The sequence below is a fragment of the Capra hircus genome (genome assembly GCF_001704415.2).
Source record: "Capra hircus breed San Clemente chromosome X unlocalized genomic scaffold, ASM170441v1, whole genome shotgun sequence".
Lineage (NCBI taxonomy): Eukaryota > Metazoa > Chordata > Mammalia > Artiodactyla > Bovidae > Capra > Capra hircus.
The window spans coordinates 63,386,117-63,406,247 of record NW_017189516.1 but is presented as its reverse complement, the minus strand read 5'-3'; the positions used below and the strand labels follow the sequence as shown (position 1 = coordinate 63,406,247).

Sequence of the window (20,131 nt, the reverse complement as noted above, 5' to 3'; positions counted from 1 at the left end):
TGGCAGCCCACTTCAGTATTCTTGCCTGGAGAATCCCACGGACAGTGCAATCAGTGGGCTACAGCCCATGGGGTGACAAAGAATTGGACATGACTTAGCATTCATGTATAAGTCCTGTGCACTTCTCATTTGGCAAATAACCTCAGTCCAACACGCGAAAAAACTTCCGAGTTTGAATACGGCATTCACAGTCTTTGCTGCCTTCCTGTCTCTGATAATTAGCTAACGTCGTCACGACATCCATGAACTTGAGTTAAAAGTCCAAGCTGCGTTCCTTACTGGTGAAGAGCCTGGGCTGTGAACACACCATCTTCCTTTGAATCTAAGTATTGCTGCTACCTCGTCCCTTAACCTTCCTGATTTTCAACACCTCTACTGTTAAAACAGAAATACTGTAGGCGCCTGTCCCCTTAGGCCTCTTGAGGATGTCAACACATTATTGACCTGGGGTGGCTTGTACAGAAAGTAATGCCTGTGGCTGGCGATTTGTTATGCAAATGAATACTGGAATGTCTCCGGTCAACAACTTTCGATAAGTTGCCAAGATAAACAATGGCCACGTGCAAAGAAAAGTGTGTTAGTCATTGGACCATGTCTGACTGTTTATGACCCCCATGGACAGTAGCAGGCCAGGCTCCTCTGTGCATGGAATTCTCCAGGCAGGAACATTGGAGTGGGTTGCCATTCCTTTCTCCAGAGGATCTTCCTGACCCAGGGATCAAACTCAGGTCTTCTGAAATACTAGGCAGATTCTTTACCGTCTGAGCCACCTGGGAAGCCCCAGTATATGGGAAGCCTGGACAAATTTGAGTCTTTCATCTCTCGAGTTGTATTCAAATAAACTTGCTGTCGGACACATACCCAAAGGAGGCTCTTTGTTGGAAAGTTTCAAGACATGACCGCAAACACAAAACCCAGTAACATAAGCAGCTGAGGTCAAAGAAATAAACTCAAGTGTTTCATTTCAGGAAATACCCTCTTGTTGCCAATTTCACCATTCAGAGCACCCCTCCACCACTGTGTTCAGCATCAGGCCAAGAGAAATGTTCCTGTTGGGGACACAAAATCTGTTCCCCAGGAGAAACCACAAGAAACCGGTCCATAATCGACTGAGTTTACCACGGGCCATCTACATCAAATGTATCACTTAGCTCTGAAAGCGAGAAAGGCGTCTGAAGCCGGGAAAAGAAATACAACAGGCCACCTCCAAAGAAAGAATGGACGCGTAATTATTTGCACAAAGCATTAGAAAATACTGTGATATTTTATTATTAAAAATGCTGCTGAAAAGTTTATACATATGTGTCCAGCCATATATATCTTCTATCATTACTTAAGGCAAAATCAAAAACAAAATCGCAAAATAATAATCCGAGAAACCATTAAACCCTGCGTGCCAGTGAAGTTCAAGAATAAAAGCCTAGGAAAGTTTTTTTTTTTTTTTAACTTATTTTTTTTTCTCATTTTTCTCTTTTTTATAGATAGCAAGTATATTTTATTCTCATAGAACTCTATGAAGATTCTATAACTTCTTTCCATGTAGAAATAAGATATCATTTAAGGTGTATTAAATTGCTTTTGATCATAACCCTTTGTAAAAGCTAAAGTTATTCACTTAACAAGAACTTTTTTTTTTTTTCCTTATCCAAATGTCACAAGCCTGATACATTACTGTGCATATTGCTAGCAGAAGACGCTTGGAAATACTAAACAAATACTGGAATTCACATTACAAACATACCAGGTCCCACAAGGCTGTCGAGTGCCACTTCCTCCGTCGTTTCCTGGACAGCCTATTTGTCGTGGCTTAGCTGGGGTAATAAATACAATAGCTTGCAGCAATGGTCTGACAGGAGCTTTAAAACAGGATGAACAAAAACCTTACCCATGACACCTCTTAGCTGCAGGAGCCTGCACTTCACTCTGGGCAAAGTTGGGATTACATTTCACGTACGTCTATACACAGACTCACTCTTAAAATCTCAACCGAGATGAACAGCAGAATTTACTGGGAGATCGGTCTGCACAGACTTCCTAAGAACTCTGTTTTTCTGGGGGTGTGGGATGGAGGGGGCGGTCATTTTCAAAGACTTTGAAAAGGTACTGCTACAGTTTCAGTCTAAGGGTTCCGGTAATCAAAGATTGTAGCAAGGGACAAGGAATTTGGACCGTCTTTCTTGAGAATGTGCACCTTAGCTGAGCTGCTCTGATAACCACGCCCCGAGACATCCTCTTTGGCTCCTATTTCCTGGCGCGGCAATAGGTTTTTGAAAGCCAAAACGTCAAGTCACCACCGCTGCTACTGTTTTCCTTTAATGACACCTGCGTGATATCCCTTAAGGAAAGCTAAAAAGACAATAAGAAAATCACTTGGTGTCAGAGGCGCCAAGATTCTCATCCCCACCTCACCAGTGAACAATGCATGAATATTTCCGGGTGTTATCTTGACAGTCAGGCCATTCTCTAACTTCCTGGATATCCCCCACAAAGCACTTGAAGTGTTTTCTCCCTTCCTTGGTCTCTCTCTGATAGTCCCGGATCAGTGACGGATACACAAAGTGCACAGAAGATAATCGTTTCAGACAAGCGTATGTTTTACCCCGTAAATGATCGAAAGAATTCAAAAACAACAACAACAACAACAAAACCCCGCTTACTGATAAATAAGGGACTTGACTGCTTTTACCAGAAAGGAAAGACACATGCCCCCCTCCTTCGATCTGATTAGCTAAGCTGAACAGGTATTTCTGCAGCTGCCGGGGAACACAGAGCTGTATTGACTCAGCACTCCGCGGGCCCACCAAACACAAGCTTTCTTTCTCCCTTTTGGCAGGACCCTGGGTGTGGGAAGCGACTCTTCCTTAACAGATTCAAAGAGCCACAGCTACAGAAGGAGACTTGTATTCTGTTCCCCACCCCCTCCCCTCCCAGGCCCTGCGGTTTCTCTGCATGCGCGTGTATCTAAGTCAACAAGCTTTTAAATAGACTCCACGCTGGGGACCCTTCTTGCAGGGGGTGGGGGAGCAGTTGCAACTTCATGAAGTCTTTAACAACACAAAAATAAAGGTTTGCCTAAACAAAACAAAACAACAGTCTCCTAAGAATCCCTTGGCATGCACTTTCCAGCCCCAAAACAAAACAAACAAAAAAAGAAAATAGGGAGAGAGCCTGGTCACAGGGACGGTCAGAGTTGCGCCGTGTGACAACCATATCCTCCTACAAATGAAACGCCTTAGAAAACCTTGTGTCTGTTGGCCACAAGGATTTAAGAAGAAGCCCCTCTGTGTCTTGGAGGGAAAAGAGGTGATATGACTAACGTATATACCGATTTATATACATACAGACCACTAATGGAGAGCACAACCTTGCTAAAAGCTCTTTCAAACTGAAAACACCAATAAAAGCGCTTTTTTTTTTTGCTTTTTTTTTGTTTTCTTTTTCTCTCCATGTGTGTTTGTTTAAACTCACAGCTATATACATTTTCTTTCTTTCTTTTTTTTTTTTTTTTACAAAGTTTCTTAAATATAGTTCAGGCTGGCAAAACATCTCTTTGCACAGAACTCTAGGTATCTAACTGCATAGTCCGTTCCTTTATTTTAATAATAAAATTCTACTTTTCCTTCTTTTCTGGATTACTGCTCCGTATGCTGGGTAAAAGCCCACAGACTCTTTTTTTGTTTTTGTTTTTCACTTAAGGAGAGCCATCTGTCGTGTGGCACATAAAGAACTTTATTTTTTAACTGTGATTAAAAAAAAACACTTTTTTTTAGTGTCCCCGGCTGAGTTCCAGAAGGGTGTCAGCCTCTACGGTCACGGTTGGAAACGCCCAGGTCCTTGATACATCGACGTCCTTGTAGCAGTAAAGTCGGCTTGGATGGTGGTGGGTCTTAAAAGCAGAACTCGTAACAGCGAATGGATACGGTTTCACATTTCGTAGGGTCGAAAGTTGATCTCGTGGTACCGGGAAATGCCAGCATGGGAGGTCTGCAAAGACACAATGGTTGCCCTTTTGGGGGTTGTGTGTGTGTGTGTGTGTGTGTGTGTCTTAAGCCAGTGGGATGAAACACATTCCTTGTTTGAAGATGGTGCTTCTCTGTCCGTCTTCCAGTTGCAGGGGGCGGGGTGGCGAGGGGGCGGGGAGGGGAGGGGGGACTGCAGAGCTATACTCTGGTGGTGGAGTGTCCGTGGGGAATGTTTGTGCTGTTCTGGCCTCCGCTGAAGGTGTTGAACGTGTGGAGCGGCTGCATACCCGTGAGCGTGTTTGGGATCATGGTGATGGTGTTGGGGGTCATGAGCGGGATGTCGTCGGGCGACCTGCGCAGCGTGAGCGTGTAGTCCGGCGGGCAGGTGAGCCTCAGCGTGTCGTGGGCCTGCAGCGACTCACACTCGTGGTCCAGCTGCTTCATCTGCAGGGACATGATCTCCTCGTTCTGGATGTGCGCGATGTCGTTGGCGGCGTTCCTCTGCGGGCTGGGGCGCCGGTGGGTCTCGTGGCGTCGCTTGTCCTTCTTGTAATAGAGGGCAGCGAAGGCCAGGATGTTCAGGAACAGCAGGGACGCCCCCACGGCGATGGTGACGCTCAGCTCGGTGGAGTAATCCCGTTTGGTCTCGATGAGGACCGTGGTGTCCTCGGGGCCCGTCTTGTGAGGGTCCTTGGAGTGCTTGGGGTTGCTGTTGGCTGGGGTGATGGCCGGGCGTTTGGTCGTGGGCCAGATCTTGGAGGGCGACCGCCGGGTCCCGTAGGGGAAGGACGTCATGTCCGGAGGGGGCACCTTGGTGGTGGTGGACACATACTGGAATATCTCGTTCAAGTTGTGCAGGTGTGGGACCAGTTCCAGCCAGAAGGCGACTTTCGTGGCCCGATAGTGATCCCTCACGCGGGGCTTCAAGCCGATGTGCAGATACAGCTGGTCTTTGGGGTTATACTTGGACCAGGCCACCTCCTCGAAGCGGTTGGGTTTTGTGTGAATGAACTTGGTGTCCTGTGGGACAGGCTGATTGGGGTCACTGAGGACAGAAGGGAGAGAGAGAAAAGAGAGGGGGGAAAAAAAAAAAGGTCACACTCTTCTGCATGTCACAAGTCAATTTTGATCAAGCAAAACGAAATGACGGTCAGATCATCTCACGTGTTTATTGATACGGGCAAAGTACCGAAGTGGTTGAATCCACGTGTCTACCATTCCGCCTTGTCTATAAAAGAATCCCCTCTTACCCTAACCTTTAAAATACTTCCCAATGAAAATACGATACCGTTTCTGTAACATTTCTATGTTTTTAACGCATCCAGTTGTCTTCCAAACTTGGGAGATTTTTCAGGAGGAAAACAAACACGTGTCTTGGATATGTTTCAGCATTTCAAATTTAAACTACTTCTGTTGGAAAATATTCAGCATTTCAGGCTGAACCACTTTTGGAGTCACTAACCTCAACCAGAGAGTGATCGGCCCCCACAAGGCGGGGGAGGGGGTGGGCATCTGGCAATACCTGGAGATGTTTTTGGTTGTTATACACGAAGGATGGTGTCATGAATGAAAGTAGATACCACGATGACTGTCAAATGCTCTCCAGGGCACAGGACAGCTCCCCCCCAGAGCAAATAAATTTTTCATCCCAGATGTCAACAGTATTAAACGTGAGAAATCCCGATTTAGAGATTGTTGTCCAAAACGTGTACATTCTCTTTCTTCCTCGAGAACTGCTTCTTAGGGGGATGGATATATATTGCAGTTATAACAATTAAAATACATTAAAAATGCAAAAAAAATCTGGCTTCTGTCATTATGAAATGTTAATAAACAGAAATATGCATCCACTGTTTGTGCTATTAGAAATACGTATATAACTTGAAAACCTTTTGAAGACTGAGTCACGTGAAGATCAAATAACATTCCGTTGATGTCTTAAGTTTGGCAAGACAGTGCTTTTAGACACGCTAAAGTCAAGGATTTTAGGAGAAATACCACAAGATGCAGTAAATTGGGGTTTTCATAGATTTCAAATGTTCTCGGCAACTATGAAACTGAAATCCCCTGTGATATACATGAACAGCCACAGGCAGAGAGACAGTCATCAATATTGAAAGAATCTCTGTAAAACATGGTACTTGAAACATGGCTGCCACCCAGCTTTTTTTTAAGGTAACAGAAATTCTCCTCAAAGGTATACTCTAATTTCTTCCAATTTTTTTTTTTTTTTGCTTGGTAAAATGACCTGTAAGACAGATTTTGTCTTCTCTGTTTGCTGGTTAGGAACATCTGCGATTGTGCATGATAAAAAGTCACCTCGTGGATAGCAGTGAACTCTCAGAAGTGGTGTGCAGACCTAGCTTGCCCTGGTGTATTGTACTGCCGTGGGTGCCCTAACCTCTACCTTCCAGGCAACGCCTTCTTGGCAACACACTTAGAAAGCCACCGCCTCTTTGCTTATGTGCCAGAAGGCTGGGGCACCAAAAGGTTCCACTGGAAGACCCAACGTCTGCAGACATTCCCAGGTGGCATGCAGGCTTCAAATGATATCCTTGACTCACAGATGCAGGTATTGTCATAGGAAGGGCTTTAATCCTCAGTCTGAGGCTGTCAACATCATGAACATACATTAAGCTGTGCCTTTCTCCAGCTTTACAAGTTGGGAGATCTTGAGCAAATTCTTAAACCTCTCTTAGCCTGATCTATAAAGTGGATATGAATATTGGGAATGGCATTAAGTGAGGAAGCCGTAATATTCCTGGTGTATAGCAAGAGCACACTGTTACATTAGCATACCTACAAACTGGTAGGGAGAGAAGACTATAAATAATAAACAGTATATATCCACAGTATAAATCTCATGTGCTTAGTCGCTCAGCCGTGTCCAACCCTTTCCAACCCCGTGGGCTGTAGCTCACCAGGCTTCCCTTTCCATGGACATTTTTCAGATAAGAATCCTGGAGCGTGGGTTGCCATTTCCTCCTCCAGAGGATCTTCCCGACCCAGGGATCAAACCCACATCTCTTCTATATCTTGCATTGGCAGGTGGGTTCTTAAACACTGCATCACCTGGGAAGCCCACAGATCTTATACTAAATACTTTATATAGCATGTACTGCATAAAAGTATACTGCCTATTAGCATATACGGTACGCCATATACTATACATGGGGTATCTGCATAACGATACTGTTTGATACACTGTAGACTGTATACCGTATACAGTTTTAAAGAATATTGCATGTATCATAGCGTCTATGCGACATTATATACTTCCTATGGTTTATGCTGTGTCAAAGGGTACTCTATACAACAGTATATATGTGTTATATGGTATACTTTGTATCTAGTGTATTTCTGTATGCTTATAGAAAATGTTTCATCTATATACTCATATGGGCTTCCCTGGTAGCTCAGATGTTAAAGCATCTGCCTGCAAAGAGGGAGGTGCAGGTTCAGTCCCTGGATTGGGAAGACCCACCTGGAGAAGGGAATGGCAACTCACTCAAGTACTCTTGTCTGGGAAATCTCATGGACAGAGGAACCCGGCAGGCTGCATTCCACAGGGTCGCAAAGGGTCGGACACGACTGAGAGACTAACATTTCCACTTCCCTTTCACATACACTGGATACCACAGTGTAGGTGGTACTCTGTATGTTTATCATTAGAGATGGTGGTATAGCATCACTTGACTCAGTGGACATGAATCTGAGCAAACGCTGGGAGATAGTGAAGGACAGGGAAGCCTGGCGTGTTGTAATCCATGGGGTTGCAAAGAGTCAAGCATGACTCAGCAACCAAAAAATGACATACTGTATATAGTGCGCCCTATACAAAAGGATACTATGTGTATCATACCTTATACGGCTCCCTCTACACTGTCTATAATAAATGCTGTATCACATAGAATATGTGTATTATATACTGTGGATACAGACGGCAGCCCACCAGGCTCCCCCACCCCTGGGATTCTCCAGGCAAGAACACTGGAGTGGGTTGCCATTTCCTTCTCCAATGCAGGAAAGTGAAAAGTGAAAGTGAAGTCGCTCAGTCATGTCCGACTCTTAGCGACCCCATGGACTGCAGCCCACCAGGCTCCTCCATCCATGGGATTTTCCAGGCAAGAGCACTGGAGTGGGGTGCTGTTGCCTTCTCCGGATAGTATACACAGCATATATTGCGTGAAATTGTACTGTATAACAGGCTTCCCTGGTTGCTCAGACTGTAAAGAATCCACCTGCAGTACTGGAGACAGAGGAGACTTGGGTTCCATCCCTGGGTTGGGAAGATCCCCTGGAGAAGGGAATGGCAACCCACTCCAGTATTCTTGCCTGGAGAATCCCAGGGACAGAGGAACCTGGCGGGGCTACAGTCCGTGGGGTTGCAAAGAGTTGGATACACTCTCCCTTTTCCCATCTTGCATATTATAGGACTTCCTGCCTGCTATATATGCACATGGATAGATGGATAGATACATACATGACCTACACATATGATTACATATGTGCCATGCAAGATAAATAAATTGCAACTGTTGTGCTCCTATTAGTGACATGAAAAAATATAAAAACATATACCATAAGCCTTCTTATCCATGTGTTCATGTAAAACCGTTGATGTATTCTAAAATAATCTGCCTTTGTGCTTTTATTTTTACATGTTTCAGAAAAAATGTTGGATGCAACATAGCACCTCGCATTCTCTTACTTGAGTCTTCTGATATAAAGTGTTGCAAAATTCCTATTTAATTGGACCTGCCGTGGAGACATTTTTATAAAATAAAACTCAGAGGCTGAGCGTAAGAATTGACTTTTATTGTTCTAAAAGCAATGAAAGGGAGTGAGGATTCCTACTCTTTTTGAATTGATCTGATTTCACAGAATCAGGCCTTCCAGTTCTACTGACGTTTTCTTAAAGAGATGGCACCTAGGAAAGAGTGTTCATGTTAGATATGTGGCTTTTTTTTTTCTTTTTTCTTTTTCTTTCGGCATTTGGTGTACATTTGAAAGGTAAAGAAAACACATTTATTTTGTTCTCAGAGAATAAAGGATTTTAAAAATCCAGATAAGTACACGTTAGACCCGGAACAATCTGTTAAAGTTCTTGGCGATGCACAGTCAGAAGCCTTAAACGGAGATAAACTCGGGTCGCTTATGGAAGGAGGCACATCACTTTCCTGTGTCAAACACTCTGAAGAAAGCAAGATCTCTACGTGGGGTACCAGGGCCTTGTTTATTAGACTTTCCTTCAGCACACCGTGTCGTTTAATTCCCAGAGGCAAAACTAAAGATTAACATGATTAAGGAGAGAATGAAACAAAAAAGGTCCATTTTCACCCGCACTATTTCACTTGCAGCATCACCTTGGCAGCTGACAGTTAAATGCATATTAGGGGTCTTGTGGCTTTTTTTATTTGGGAGAGACGGGGAACATGATTTCTTTACAAACACCAATGACCCCTCTGCCAGGCTCCTCTGGAGGTTGGTATGAGGTCTGCCTCACCCCTAAAACAAGGTCGTGCTTGACTATTTTTCCTTAGACGTCTGAGAAGAAAATCACCGCCTACACCAAGAATCACGTGTTTGGTCCATCCCGTACCGCAGGGAGTGATGTTCACTCACTGAGCTTAAAATGCTTCGGGACAACAAAGGTCACTTTTAACACCGGACTTGGGCTGCAACTGTTTCAAAGCCATCTCCTCCATTTCTCGAGCTCTGCAAAGATTGCACAGAAGCAGCCGCAGAAATTGACCACAGGATATGAGCAAAGTCAAGAGGAGAGATGACATCTGAAAGCCAGTGCAAAGCATGTCATTCTACGCACTTGACCTACACCAGTGTACTCAGACATACTAGAATATAAGCTTGCTTTTCTTACACCACACACTGGCTTGTTGGCCAAGCGCGTTCCCAACTTTAAATTCCAAGAGGCTCTGAGTCTTCAGAGTAGGATACTTGCAAAGTACCATTCACGGCCGTGATTTCTGTGGGGACTCTCATTCTGCCCTTCTTATCCAACACGCAGAAGCCAAACTGCACTGGTCCTTGATGGACACACACCGCATTTCTAGAGACCGGTCAGGACCAACACCATCCCGTCTAAAGAGGTGGGAATCTCTGACAAAGAGCTGCAATCTGTGTGATCATTCGTAAACCTTGGGATGAGCTTTAACCTTTCCTTGACAGTACTTCTCAAGGATCATGGAGCTCTCCAAGGAGCTTAATACTTAAATTAAGCTCTAACTTAATACTTAAATTCAAGCTTAATATTTAAATGTTCTGGCTTCACTGTTTCCCTCCCCCCCGCCCCAGCACTGTTTCAGTAGAGTCTTCTCACCTGGATGGTTGAAACGGTCTCCTAGCAACAAGAGCATCCTCCTTCCATCCTTTCCTCTTCTTTATCCCTCCTTCCTTCTCTGCTTCCTTCCCTCCTACCCTGCCTTCCATTACTGCTAACTCACCATCCCCACATTGTTTTTTTGTGCTTAACAAAGAGCCTGTGCCATACCAGAAGTGTGTAGGTTTACACCTACAAGTAAGGCCAGAGCTGTCAGCTGTGGTCAAATGCAAAAAGCAGCCAAAGCGTTCACTTCATCTCGGCAGAGGGAGGAACAGCCAGGAACATGGGAGGCTGGTAACAAGGTCCCGCAGATCCAAAGTTCCGCCCAGTGATCGCATCTAAGCGTGCTTCAATTCAGCACAATCATTTCTTCTCGGTCACATGTTGGGACAGATGACATGACATGATATTCTCAGAACCACAGGCTCTCTCTGCCGCCCCCGGGGAGCAGTGGATGGTAGTTGAGTGTTTTCAATCATGTTTTGAGAGTCACTGCCTCAAGATAAGGTGTGAGACCCCTCATGATATTAGAGATGGTTTACCCTATGCTTGCCCCCTGACTGTCATCAGATAAGGTGTGAGACCCCTCATGACATCAGAGATGGTTTATACTATGCTTGCCCCCTGACTGGCATCAGATAAGGTGTGAGACCCCTCATGACATCAGAGATGGTTTACCTCATGGTTGAGCCCTGACTGGCATCAGGTAAGGTGTGAGACCCCTCATGACATCAGAGATGGTTTATCCCATGGCTGCTCCTGAAGGGACATCAGATAAGGTGTGAGACCCCTCATGATATTAGAGATGGTTTATCCCATGGCTGCCCCCTGACTGTCATCAGACAAGATGTGAGACCCCCTCATGACATCAGAGATGGTTTATCCCAGGGCTGCTCCTGAAGGGACATCAGATAAAGTGTGAGACCCCTCATGACATCAGAGATGGTTTATCCCAGGGCTGCTCCTGAAGGGACATCAGATAAAGTGTGAGACCCCTCATGACATCAGAGATGGTTTATCCCAGGGCTGCTCCTGAAGGGACATCAGATAAAGTGTGAAACCCCTCATGGTATCAGTTAAATAAACTGAAGTATTTAAGAGTATTAACTAGCTACCATCCATGAAGCCGTGTCATCCTTTGGCAAACACCTCAGTCACTGTCTCTGCCATCAGCTTGGTCTCCCGTTTTCTGCTTAACCAGACACCACTGAATAGTGGTCCTCCCCTGACTTGCATCTGAATTTGCATGTTTGCGCTGTAGGTCAGAGGGAAGTCTGAGCAACTTCCTTGCAAGATGACTCGAGTCCCTCCAACGGCCTTTCAAACGAGTTGTCAAAACTCACTGCATTAACATCTCCAAAGATGATCTCAGCCACACTCCACGTGGACCCCGGGAGCCAAAATTGCTCCTGCTTGGGTAAAGTCCAGATTCTTCAGACTTACTTCCAAAGCCACCCAGCAGCCTCACCTTGCTATTGCAATGACATCTCTCCCTGAAGTTTTGGACTCCGGTGAGAAGATGGGGCTATTTCTCCAAGCTACGTCCTTATCTCTTAAGTCTTCTCTACCAGCGACTTTATGAAATCCCAAAGTATCCTAAACACACGCCATTAACGGCCACAAGAGGAACCTGGAGCAGCGATCAAGCCCAAGTTACTTTGTATCTCCAAGGCTACATTCCTCAGATGAGGGGCGTGGGCCACAGGCATCTCGCCCAGTGATTTTAGAAAATGGAATTACAGCATCAAAAACCACTCAATGCTTTACCCTGATATTCTGATTATAGTTAAAACAGATCTAGAAGATTAAACAATTTCCCTCAGATAAACACTTTCAATACGTAGAAGTAATTCAATTTCCCTAAATGAATAAACAAACCAAAAAAAAAAAAAGGTCGTACCTTAAAAAAAAAAAAAAAAAAAAAACACTCTACAGTTCAAACACTCAACATCTGCAATCGTAGCTTAGTTGCCCACAGGTGCTGGTTAAAGTACCCATTTGGTGCAAGTATTTCTGTACCATCTCATGGCATTAACAAATTTCCTTTACCTCTTTCTTTTTCTTTTTTATAACAGTGAGAGAGAATTCATCTCAGAGCCGTTGGCAGGCGAGAACCGCTAATGAGAGTTTAATGACTTTATCTGGATTTTTTCAGTTTTCTTTAATGGCTCCGTTAAACGGATGATGAATGATCCTAGCTTTCCATTTAAGAAAGTCATGCAAAAATTTTTTTTTCCCAAAACACATGAGAGAAATAGAAAGTGGGTGGCCCTCACAAAGGTGAGTCATGATGTTGTTTAGATATTATGGAGTTACGATGGGTGAGGGTGTTGCCATCAGGGATGGGCACGGCTAGAGTGCGTGGAATGTTTGTGTGAAGGTCCTTTGCTTCAAGGGAAGGCAAAAGTTGCCAAGAGCAGCCATGTATCTGAGTTCCCTGATATAACTGGACATTTGTCCTGCCTTCAAAAGGGGTTATGCAACGAAGTGCATCCCCAGCAAATTAAGACATGCTTAAGCCTTAACCCCCAGGTCCCTGCAGGGTGATGTTATTGCAAACAGGGTCATTGCAGGTGTGCCCCCAGTCAAGGGAAAATGAGGTTATACCAGGACTTCCACTGGTTAGGACTCTGTGTCTCCACTGCAGAGGGCCCAGGCTCTATCCCTGGTCAGAGAACTAAGATTCTGCAAGCCAAGGGGTGTGCCCAAAAATTGGGAAAAAAAAAAAAAAAAGATGAGGTCATACTGGAGCAGGGATGAACTCCTAAATCCATATGATTGGTGGCCTTATAAGAAGGTGGCCTTAAAAAAAAAAAATGAATGAAACAATGGCACCTGTGGCAATGTGGGGCACGGACCTGCGTGCAGGTCATTGTACGAAGTGAAGTAAGTCACAAAGAAAAAGATAAATACCATATGATATTAGTTATATGTGGAATCTAAAATATGACGCAAATGAACTTAGCTAGGAAACAGACTCACAGACGTAAGAGGAGATACTCATGGTTGCTGAGGGGGAGGGGAAGTGGGGAAAAGGACCGGGCAGGACTTTGGGGTTAGCAGATACCGACCATTATATACAGGATGGATAACGCAGAGCTTAGCCAATATCCGGCGATAAACCAGGAGAAGGGTTTCCCTGCTGGCTCAGGGGGAAAGAATCCGCCTGCTGATGCAGGAGATGCAGGTTCGATCCCTGGTTCGGGAAGATCCCCTGCAGGAGGAAACAGCCACCCACTCCAGTATTCCTGCCTGGAGAATCCCATGGACACAGGAGCCTGGCGGGCTGCAGTCCGTGGGGTCCTAAAAGAGTCAGACGTGACTGAAGAAGACTTAGCACACAGAAGATATACTGAGCACTTCTCTCAACTGAAAAAAAAAAAAAGGCTAGACATGTGCTAAATGAGGAGGGCATGGCCACCCACTGCAGTATTCTTGCCTGTAGAATCTCAGGGACAGAGGACCCTGGCGGGCTACGATTCCTAGAGTTGCAAAGTATTGCACGTGAATGAGCAACTTAACAACAAGAAAAGCAAAAAGAGAATGAAAAAGAAGATGAAAAACCAGGTGTGTATATATATATATGTATAATTGAATCACTTTGTTGTACCGCAGAAATTAACACAACATTGTAAATCAACCATATTTCAATAAATAGAAGAAGTTGGCCTTGTAAAGACAGACATGCTGGCAGAGTGCCATGTGATGAGAGATCCAGAGCTTGGAGAGACGTAGCTTCAAGTCAGGCTGAACCAGACAGTGCCAGCAAGCCACCAGGAGCTGAGAATCATCACAGGAACAGCCCCCGACAGGTCTTGGATGGAGGTGAACCAGCCCCGAGATCCAGAGCTTGGAGAGATGTAGCTTTAAGTCAGGCTGAACCAGACAGTGCCAGCAAGCCACCAGGAGCTGAGAATCATCACAGGAGCAGCCCCCGACAGGTCTTGGATGGAGGTGGACCAGCCCCACCTTCAGTGTGGACTTCACACCTTGAGAACTGTGCAACAATACACTTATGCTGTTGGAAGGCCCACATTTGGTACTGTGTCGCAGCAGCCCCAGGGATCTAATAAACACGGCTACGTAAAAACATCGACACTTGCTGACTCGACTCAAATCATCTCCCCGTGGAAGACAGATCCTCGCGGTGACAGACGAGCATCTCTACCTGCAATGACAGTGACCTTCCCTGTTTCCCCGCTGTCTTCTTTGGATCAAACTCATAAAATGGGAGCACTTGAAGCGGGCCTTCCCACACAACCGTTTGCTGCTCAGGAAAAAAACTCAAGTTCTTTTCCTAGGAAGTTAAAACCGAGAAACCACTTCCCACCAGAGAATATGTGGAAACACGGAAAAGAAGGAAGGGCTTCTCAGGTGACTCAGACGGTAAAGAATCTGCCTGCAATGCATGAGAGGTGGGTTCGATCCCAGGGTGGGGAAGATCCCCTGGAGGAGGGGATGGCAACCCACTCCAGTATTCTTGCCTGGAGAGTCCCATGGACAGAGGAGCCTGCTGGGTTATGGTCCACGGGGTCCCCAAATCTGCTAACCCTCTTAACGGCAACCCATTCCAGTATTCTTGCCTGGAGAATCCCATGGACAGAGGAGCCTGCTGGGTTATGGTCCATGGGGTCCCCAAATCTGCTAACCCTCTGCACCTCCCCTCATCCCCTCACCAGGGCTGTGTGAGGCTGCAATGTAGCGGGCCCAATTCAGCTCATAACTCACCCCCACTGCTCCCCCGCTGCCAGTGGTCGACAGGAAGATTTAGCATCTTCGTTTTAAATTCAGAACCAGGAGCTCAAGGTTAATGACAGAAGTACACACACGTAGAACACAAAGACACCTCATTATTTTCCACAATTAAGTTACTCGGCAAGAGAGAAAATGAGAAGATTCTGTGATACTGGGGGCTGCTTGAGATGTTGGGGAGTGTTTTATCTCACTGTCTGCAGAGAATCTGCTCCAGGGAACGTAGGGGGACCCCACTGCGTATGGAACTCTTGTATATTTTCTGCTGCATTTAGCCAATGAGCTTTCTATATACGTACGTGGAGATATACATAGATAAATCTAGGCAAATACATACAATTTATGTATAGTAATGAAATTAAAGTGTGTTTACTCTGCTGTGCTAAGTCACTTCAGTCGTGTCCGACTCTTTGTGACCTCCATGGACCGAAGCCCACCAGACTTCTCTGTCAGGGGGTTTTCCAGGCAAGAATACTGGAGGGGGTTGCCACTTCCTCCTCCAGGGTAACCACCTCAGTTCAGTTCAGTCGCTCAGTTATGTCCGACTCTTTGTGACCCCATCAATCACACCACGCCAGGCCTTCCTGTCCATCACCAACTCCCAGAGTTCACTCAGACTCACGTCCATTGAGTCAATCATGCCATCCAGCCATCTCATTCTCTGTCGTCCCCTTCTCCTCCTGCCCCCAATCCCTCCCAGCATCAGAGTCTTTTCCAATGATTCAACTCTTTGCATGAGGTGGCCAAAGTACTGGAGTTGCAGCTTCAGCATCATTCCTTCCTAAGAACACCCAGGGCTCATCTCCTTTAGAATGGACTGGTTGGATCTCCTTGCAGTCCAAGGGACTCTCAAGAGTCTTCTCCAACACCACAGTTCAAAAGCATCAATTCTTCAGCGCTCAGCTTTCTTCACAGTCCAACTCTAATATACATACATGACCATAGCCTTGACTAGATGGCCCTTTGTTGGCAAAGTAATGTCTCTGTTTTTCAATATGCTATCTAGGTTGGTCATAACTTTCCTTCCAAGGAGTAACCACCTAGGGGTAGTTAAAAAACACTTCAAGTATCTAACCTGGGGATGGTTAGTTAGTCTTTGAAAAACTGGTCAGTCCACAAATCCAGAAATGGCTACCAAAAGCCTTTCAAATTATCAGCTCTTCCAGCAGACCATTAGCACTAACGAGTTTGGAAACCAACAGAAAGGAGTATTAAAGTGTATATTTATATATATATATGAAATAAATATATTTGCAAATATATGTGTATATCTATATGAAATACAGGTATATTTATATATAAATACAATATATTTGTAAACATGTATAAATAAATCCCATAACTCATATGGAGAATGTCATGTGAGTACACATAACATATATGTGTGTGTATATATATATATATCTTATATATACACAAACAGGATTTCTCTACACTTATGAGATGAGTGTGGCTCAGATGGTAAAGAATCCACCTGCAGTGTTGGAGGCCTGGGTTCAATCCATGGGCTGCAAAGATCTCCAAGAGAAGGGAACGGCTACCCAGTCCAGTATTCTGGCCTGGAGAATCCCACAGAGACGGGAGCCTGGCGGGTTACAGTCCATGGGGTCACAAAGAGTACACGGCTGAGTAACTTTCAGTATAGCCACCCTTATATGTGCTAACGCATATGTAATATATAGCTATACGATATACACAAACAGCATTTCTATATATTCATTATCAGATTTATTACACTCCTTGGCTATGCAGTAAAGACAATTTCCCTGGGGCACATAAATTTTGATAACGCTATTATTGACCAGACACGTCAAGATCCTATGTAGATTGGAAACTCCAGGTTAACGTTCGATAAAATAGCCAAGTACGTCCAAATCTCCGACAGACAAGGCCTTAACTGGATTTAAAACTCCAACTCAACTTTGAATGGAACAACTCAACTTTGAATGGAACAACCAAGTCTAAATCCCGAATAAGACAGGGTTTTGTACTTACCTTTGAAACTCCAACTCAACTCTGAGCAGAATAGGCTCAGAAGTGTATCTAAAGTGTATATAAAGCCCCCACCAGACAAGGTCCAAACTGAGATTTGAACCTCCAGGCTGATATTCCACAGAATAGCCCCAGAATGTTTAGCTCCTACCCCAGCATGGACCAAATGGAGAATTTTCAACACAGCAGGAAGAACCACAATTAAAAAAAAAAAAAAAATTGGCCTCACAGAGAAGGACTCGGGTAAAGAAGAACCACGGTCTCCCTCTCTGTTGGAGGCGGGGTGGTGGAAATGACTATTCTCATTACTGGGTGGGCAGGTGCAGGCGTGCCTGTGAACCGTGGTGAAGCTGGGTGGAGAAAACACACACACAAGGAGGAACCAGACAGGCAATAGCGTGATGGCGGGGAGGAGAAGAACGTACCCGGTCTTGGCAAAGTTGGTCCAGTACGTCATGACTACCGCGCTCAGCATCACGTCGTTCTTGGAGAAGTTGCAGCTGAAGAGCTCGGTGGGACCGATCATGGGGATGCCGAAGACGTAGGGGACCTCGTCGCCGTGGGCCGAGTCCGCCCAGCTGGGCTTCATCTCGCTTTGGCAGTGGTGGTAGAAGGCGTAGAAGTAGGTGGGCGAGCCGTACTGGGCGTGCAGGTCCGCGGTGGCCACGGCGGGGGCCACCCACTGGTGGTCCGTGAACAGGGCCACCAGCGTCTTGCGGCGCGTCTCGGGGTTCTCCTTGTCCGCCCAGTCCGTGTACATGAACTTGATGGTCTCCCGCAGGGTGTCTTTGCCCTCTGGGTACCCGTACAAGTTGTCCACGAAGTTGGACACGGAGAAGTCGAAGTCATTGGGCGTCACGCCGTCTTCGTGGTCCACGATGCCGTCGACGAACTTCAGCCCCTCGCCCTGGTTGACGCCCAGCATGATGTCATAGTTAAGGAACTCACCCTGCTCCATGAGGATCTGGGGGTCATCAGGGATGACGTCCCCGTCGATGACGGGCCCAAAGGAGATGTGGTATGTGGCCGGCGTGATGGTCTGCTGGATGAGCTCCCGGTAGTTCTTGTTCCGCAGGCACTCCACCATGTCCGTGGTGTCCAGCATGTTGCAGCCCACTTTGTCTGCCAGGATCCGAGTGTACTTGGCGGGCTGGTAGTTGACGGCCCAGCTGGACAAGGCAGTCCCGCTCTGGATGATGGCCTTCTGGAAGAGACCTGCAGGGGCGAAACGGCGGACATGCAGATTAAAACCCAACACACAGAAGGGCAGCCTTCCACCCGGCAAAGAAGGCTCTGACTGTCCCGCGCAGGCATGTGAGTTTCTGGATTCAGGAGCATTGCAGCCCTTTCAGCATCTCTCTCTCCTATCTCTCTGGTTCTTGGGCCTTCCCCTCCCCCTCTCGCTGGACTAAAGGATGCTCTCTCGCACACACACCACAATTTAGGAAAATGAAACGGCCTTTACACTCTGGCAGCAGCGGTCATAAAAGACACAATGCCTCTCCTTTTCCCTAACTGTGTGCAATATGGCTCCATCCTTAGATGTTATAAACAAAGCTTCGCAGAGTGGTCACACCCCCGCCATCCCCTAAAACGTGCTTTGTGGTCATAAGAGGTCAAACGCTGTTTTGCCTTCCTGGCAAAACCAAGTACCACTTTATTGGGCAGAGGGGATGGGGGGATTCCATCAATATCAGGTTCAGAGCATAACATTCTGGAATGCATTTTAATTCCCACGCTCCATACACTGAACGTGCTAAAAACTGCAATTAAAATAAATCCATTACATTAGCTATTCCTAAAGAAACCTTCACTCGAATGCCCCCACTAAAACATACTTTCTTTTCCAAAAAAAGAAAAAGTCATTAATCTCAAAATGGCATCCATTCAAAACCCAGACTTTGGTACAACTTATCCTGCTACGTTTCAAACATGTCGTTTGGTGAGAAATGGTTTTAAAACTTTTAGGCTGTTTTACAAGTAAAATTCTGTGTAGCTTAAAATTTAAGATCCGATCAGTCTAGTACGTGAACGTCTAGAGATAAAAGTATTTAAATTTTTTTTTTTTTTGGTGTGGACCGCTTTTAAGTGAAAGTGTTAGTCACTCAGTCGTGTTCAACTCTCTGTGACCCCATGGACTGTAGCCCGCCAGGCTCCTCTGTCCATGGGGGTCTCCAGGCAAGAATCCTGGAATGGGTTGCCATTCCCTTCTCCAGGGGATCTTCCCAAGCCAGAGATCAAACCTGGGTCTCCTACATTGCAGGAAGATTCTTTACTGTCTGAGTCCCTGGGGAAAGTCTTGGTTGAATTTGCTACAGTATTGCTTCCGTTTTCTTTCTTGCTGAGAGACATGTGGAATCTTAGTTCCCTGATCAGATATAAAACTCACACCCCCTGCATTGCAAGGAGAAGTCTTAATGAGTGGACCACCAGGGAAGTCTCTAGTAAAGTGAACTTTTGACTACTCCAGTACAAGAGACGAAGGGCTGGCTGTAAGACCACAGTATTCTAGTCCTTATCTCTTCCTGCCTTTGCCCTGAAGCCCCGCAGGATGTAGTCACAGTGTCTCATGAGCTGCTGGGAGAAAAAGGCATTCACCTGAGAGTCCACCAGCTCAAGTCCTGTCCTTGTTGAAGGTCCTACGTGCAAGCAACGATGAAGGAAATATCACTGCCATGGGGAAAATGCGATTCTAAAAGTTGGCGGGCTGCCCACACAAGACTGAAATGTGAAACAAATCTGGCTTTGCCCAACACACCATCAAGCTCATTTGATGGCCAATTTCCCAACGTTTATCATTCTGCTGGAAACGGGCAGCTATTGACTTGTGTGTTTGCTTCTCAAGATAAATGTCCTAAAGCAGGGGTCCTCGACCTCTGGGATCTAATGCCTGATGATCTGAGGTGGATCTGATGCAGTAAAAATAGGAATAAAATAGACCGTATATGTAATGAATGCTCTTGATTTATTCCACAACCATCCCCCAGCCTCTGGTCCTTGGAAAGACTGTCTTCCACAAAACTGGTCCCTGGTGCCAAGAAAGGCTGGGGGACCGCTGCCTTAAAGGACCTCAGGGAAACAA

General features: G+C 45.7%; 1 protein-coding gene across 2 annotated transcripts in view; it reads right to left on the bottom strand.

The window, feature by feature from the left end:
- Positions 1 to 1,232: 1,232 nt before the first annotated feature.
- Positions 1,233 to 20,131, bottom strand: part of NLGN4X (neuroligin 4, X-linked) — a 396,345-nt gene continuing 377,446 nt past the window's right edge. Inside the window, exons 8-9 of one of the 2 annotated variants that reach the window (XM_018044013.1) lie at positions 17,475 to 18,264; positions 1,233 to 5,007 (exon numbers count right to left, since the gene is read on the bottom strand). In XM_018044013.1, coding sequence (XP_017899502.1) covers positions 4,161 to 5,007; positions 17,475 to 18,264 — 1,637 coding nt within the window. In that variant the 3' untranslated portion in view covers positions 1,233 to 4,160. The remainder of the gene's footprint in view (positions 5,008 to 17,474; positions 18,265 to 20,131) is intronic. The other variant, XM_018044014.1, reaches the window with a different exon arrangement.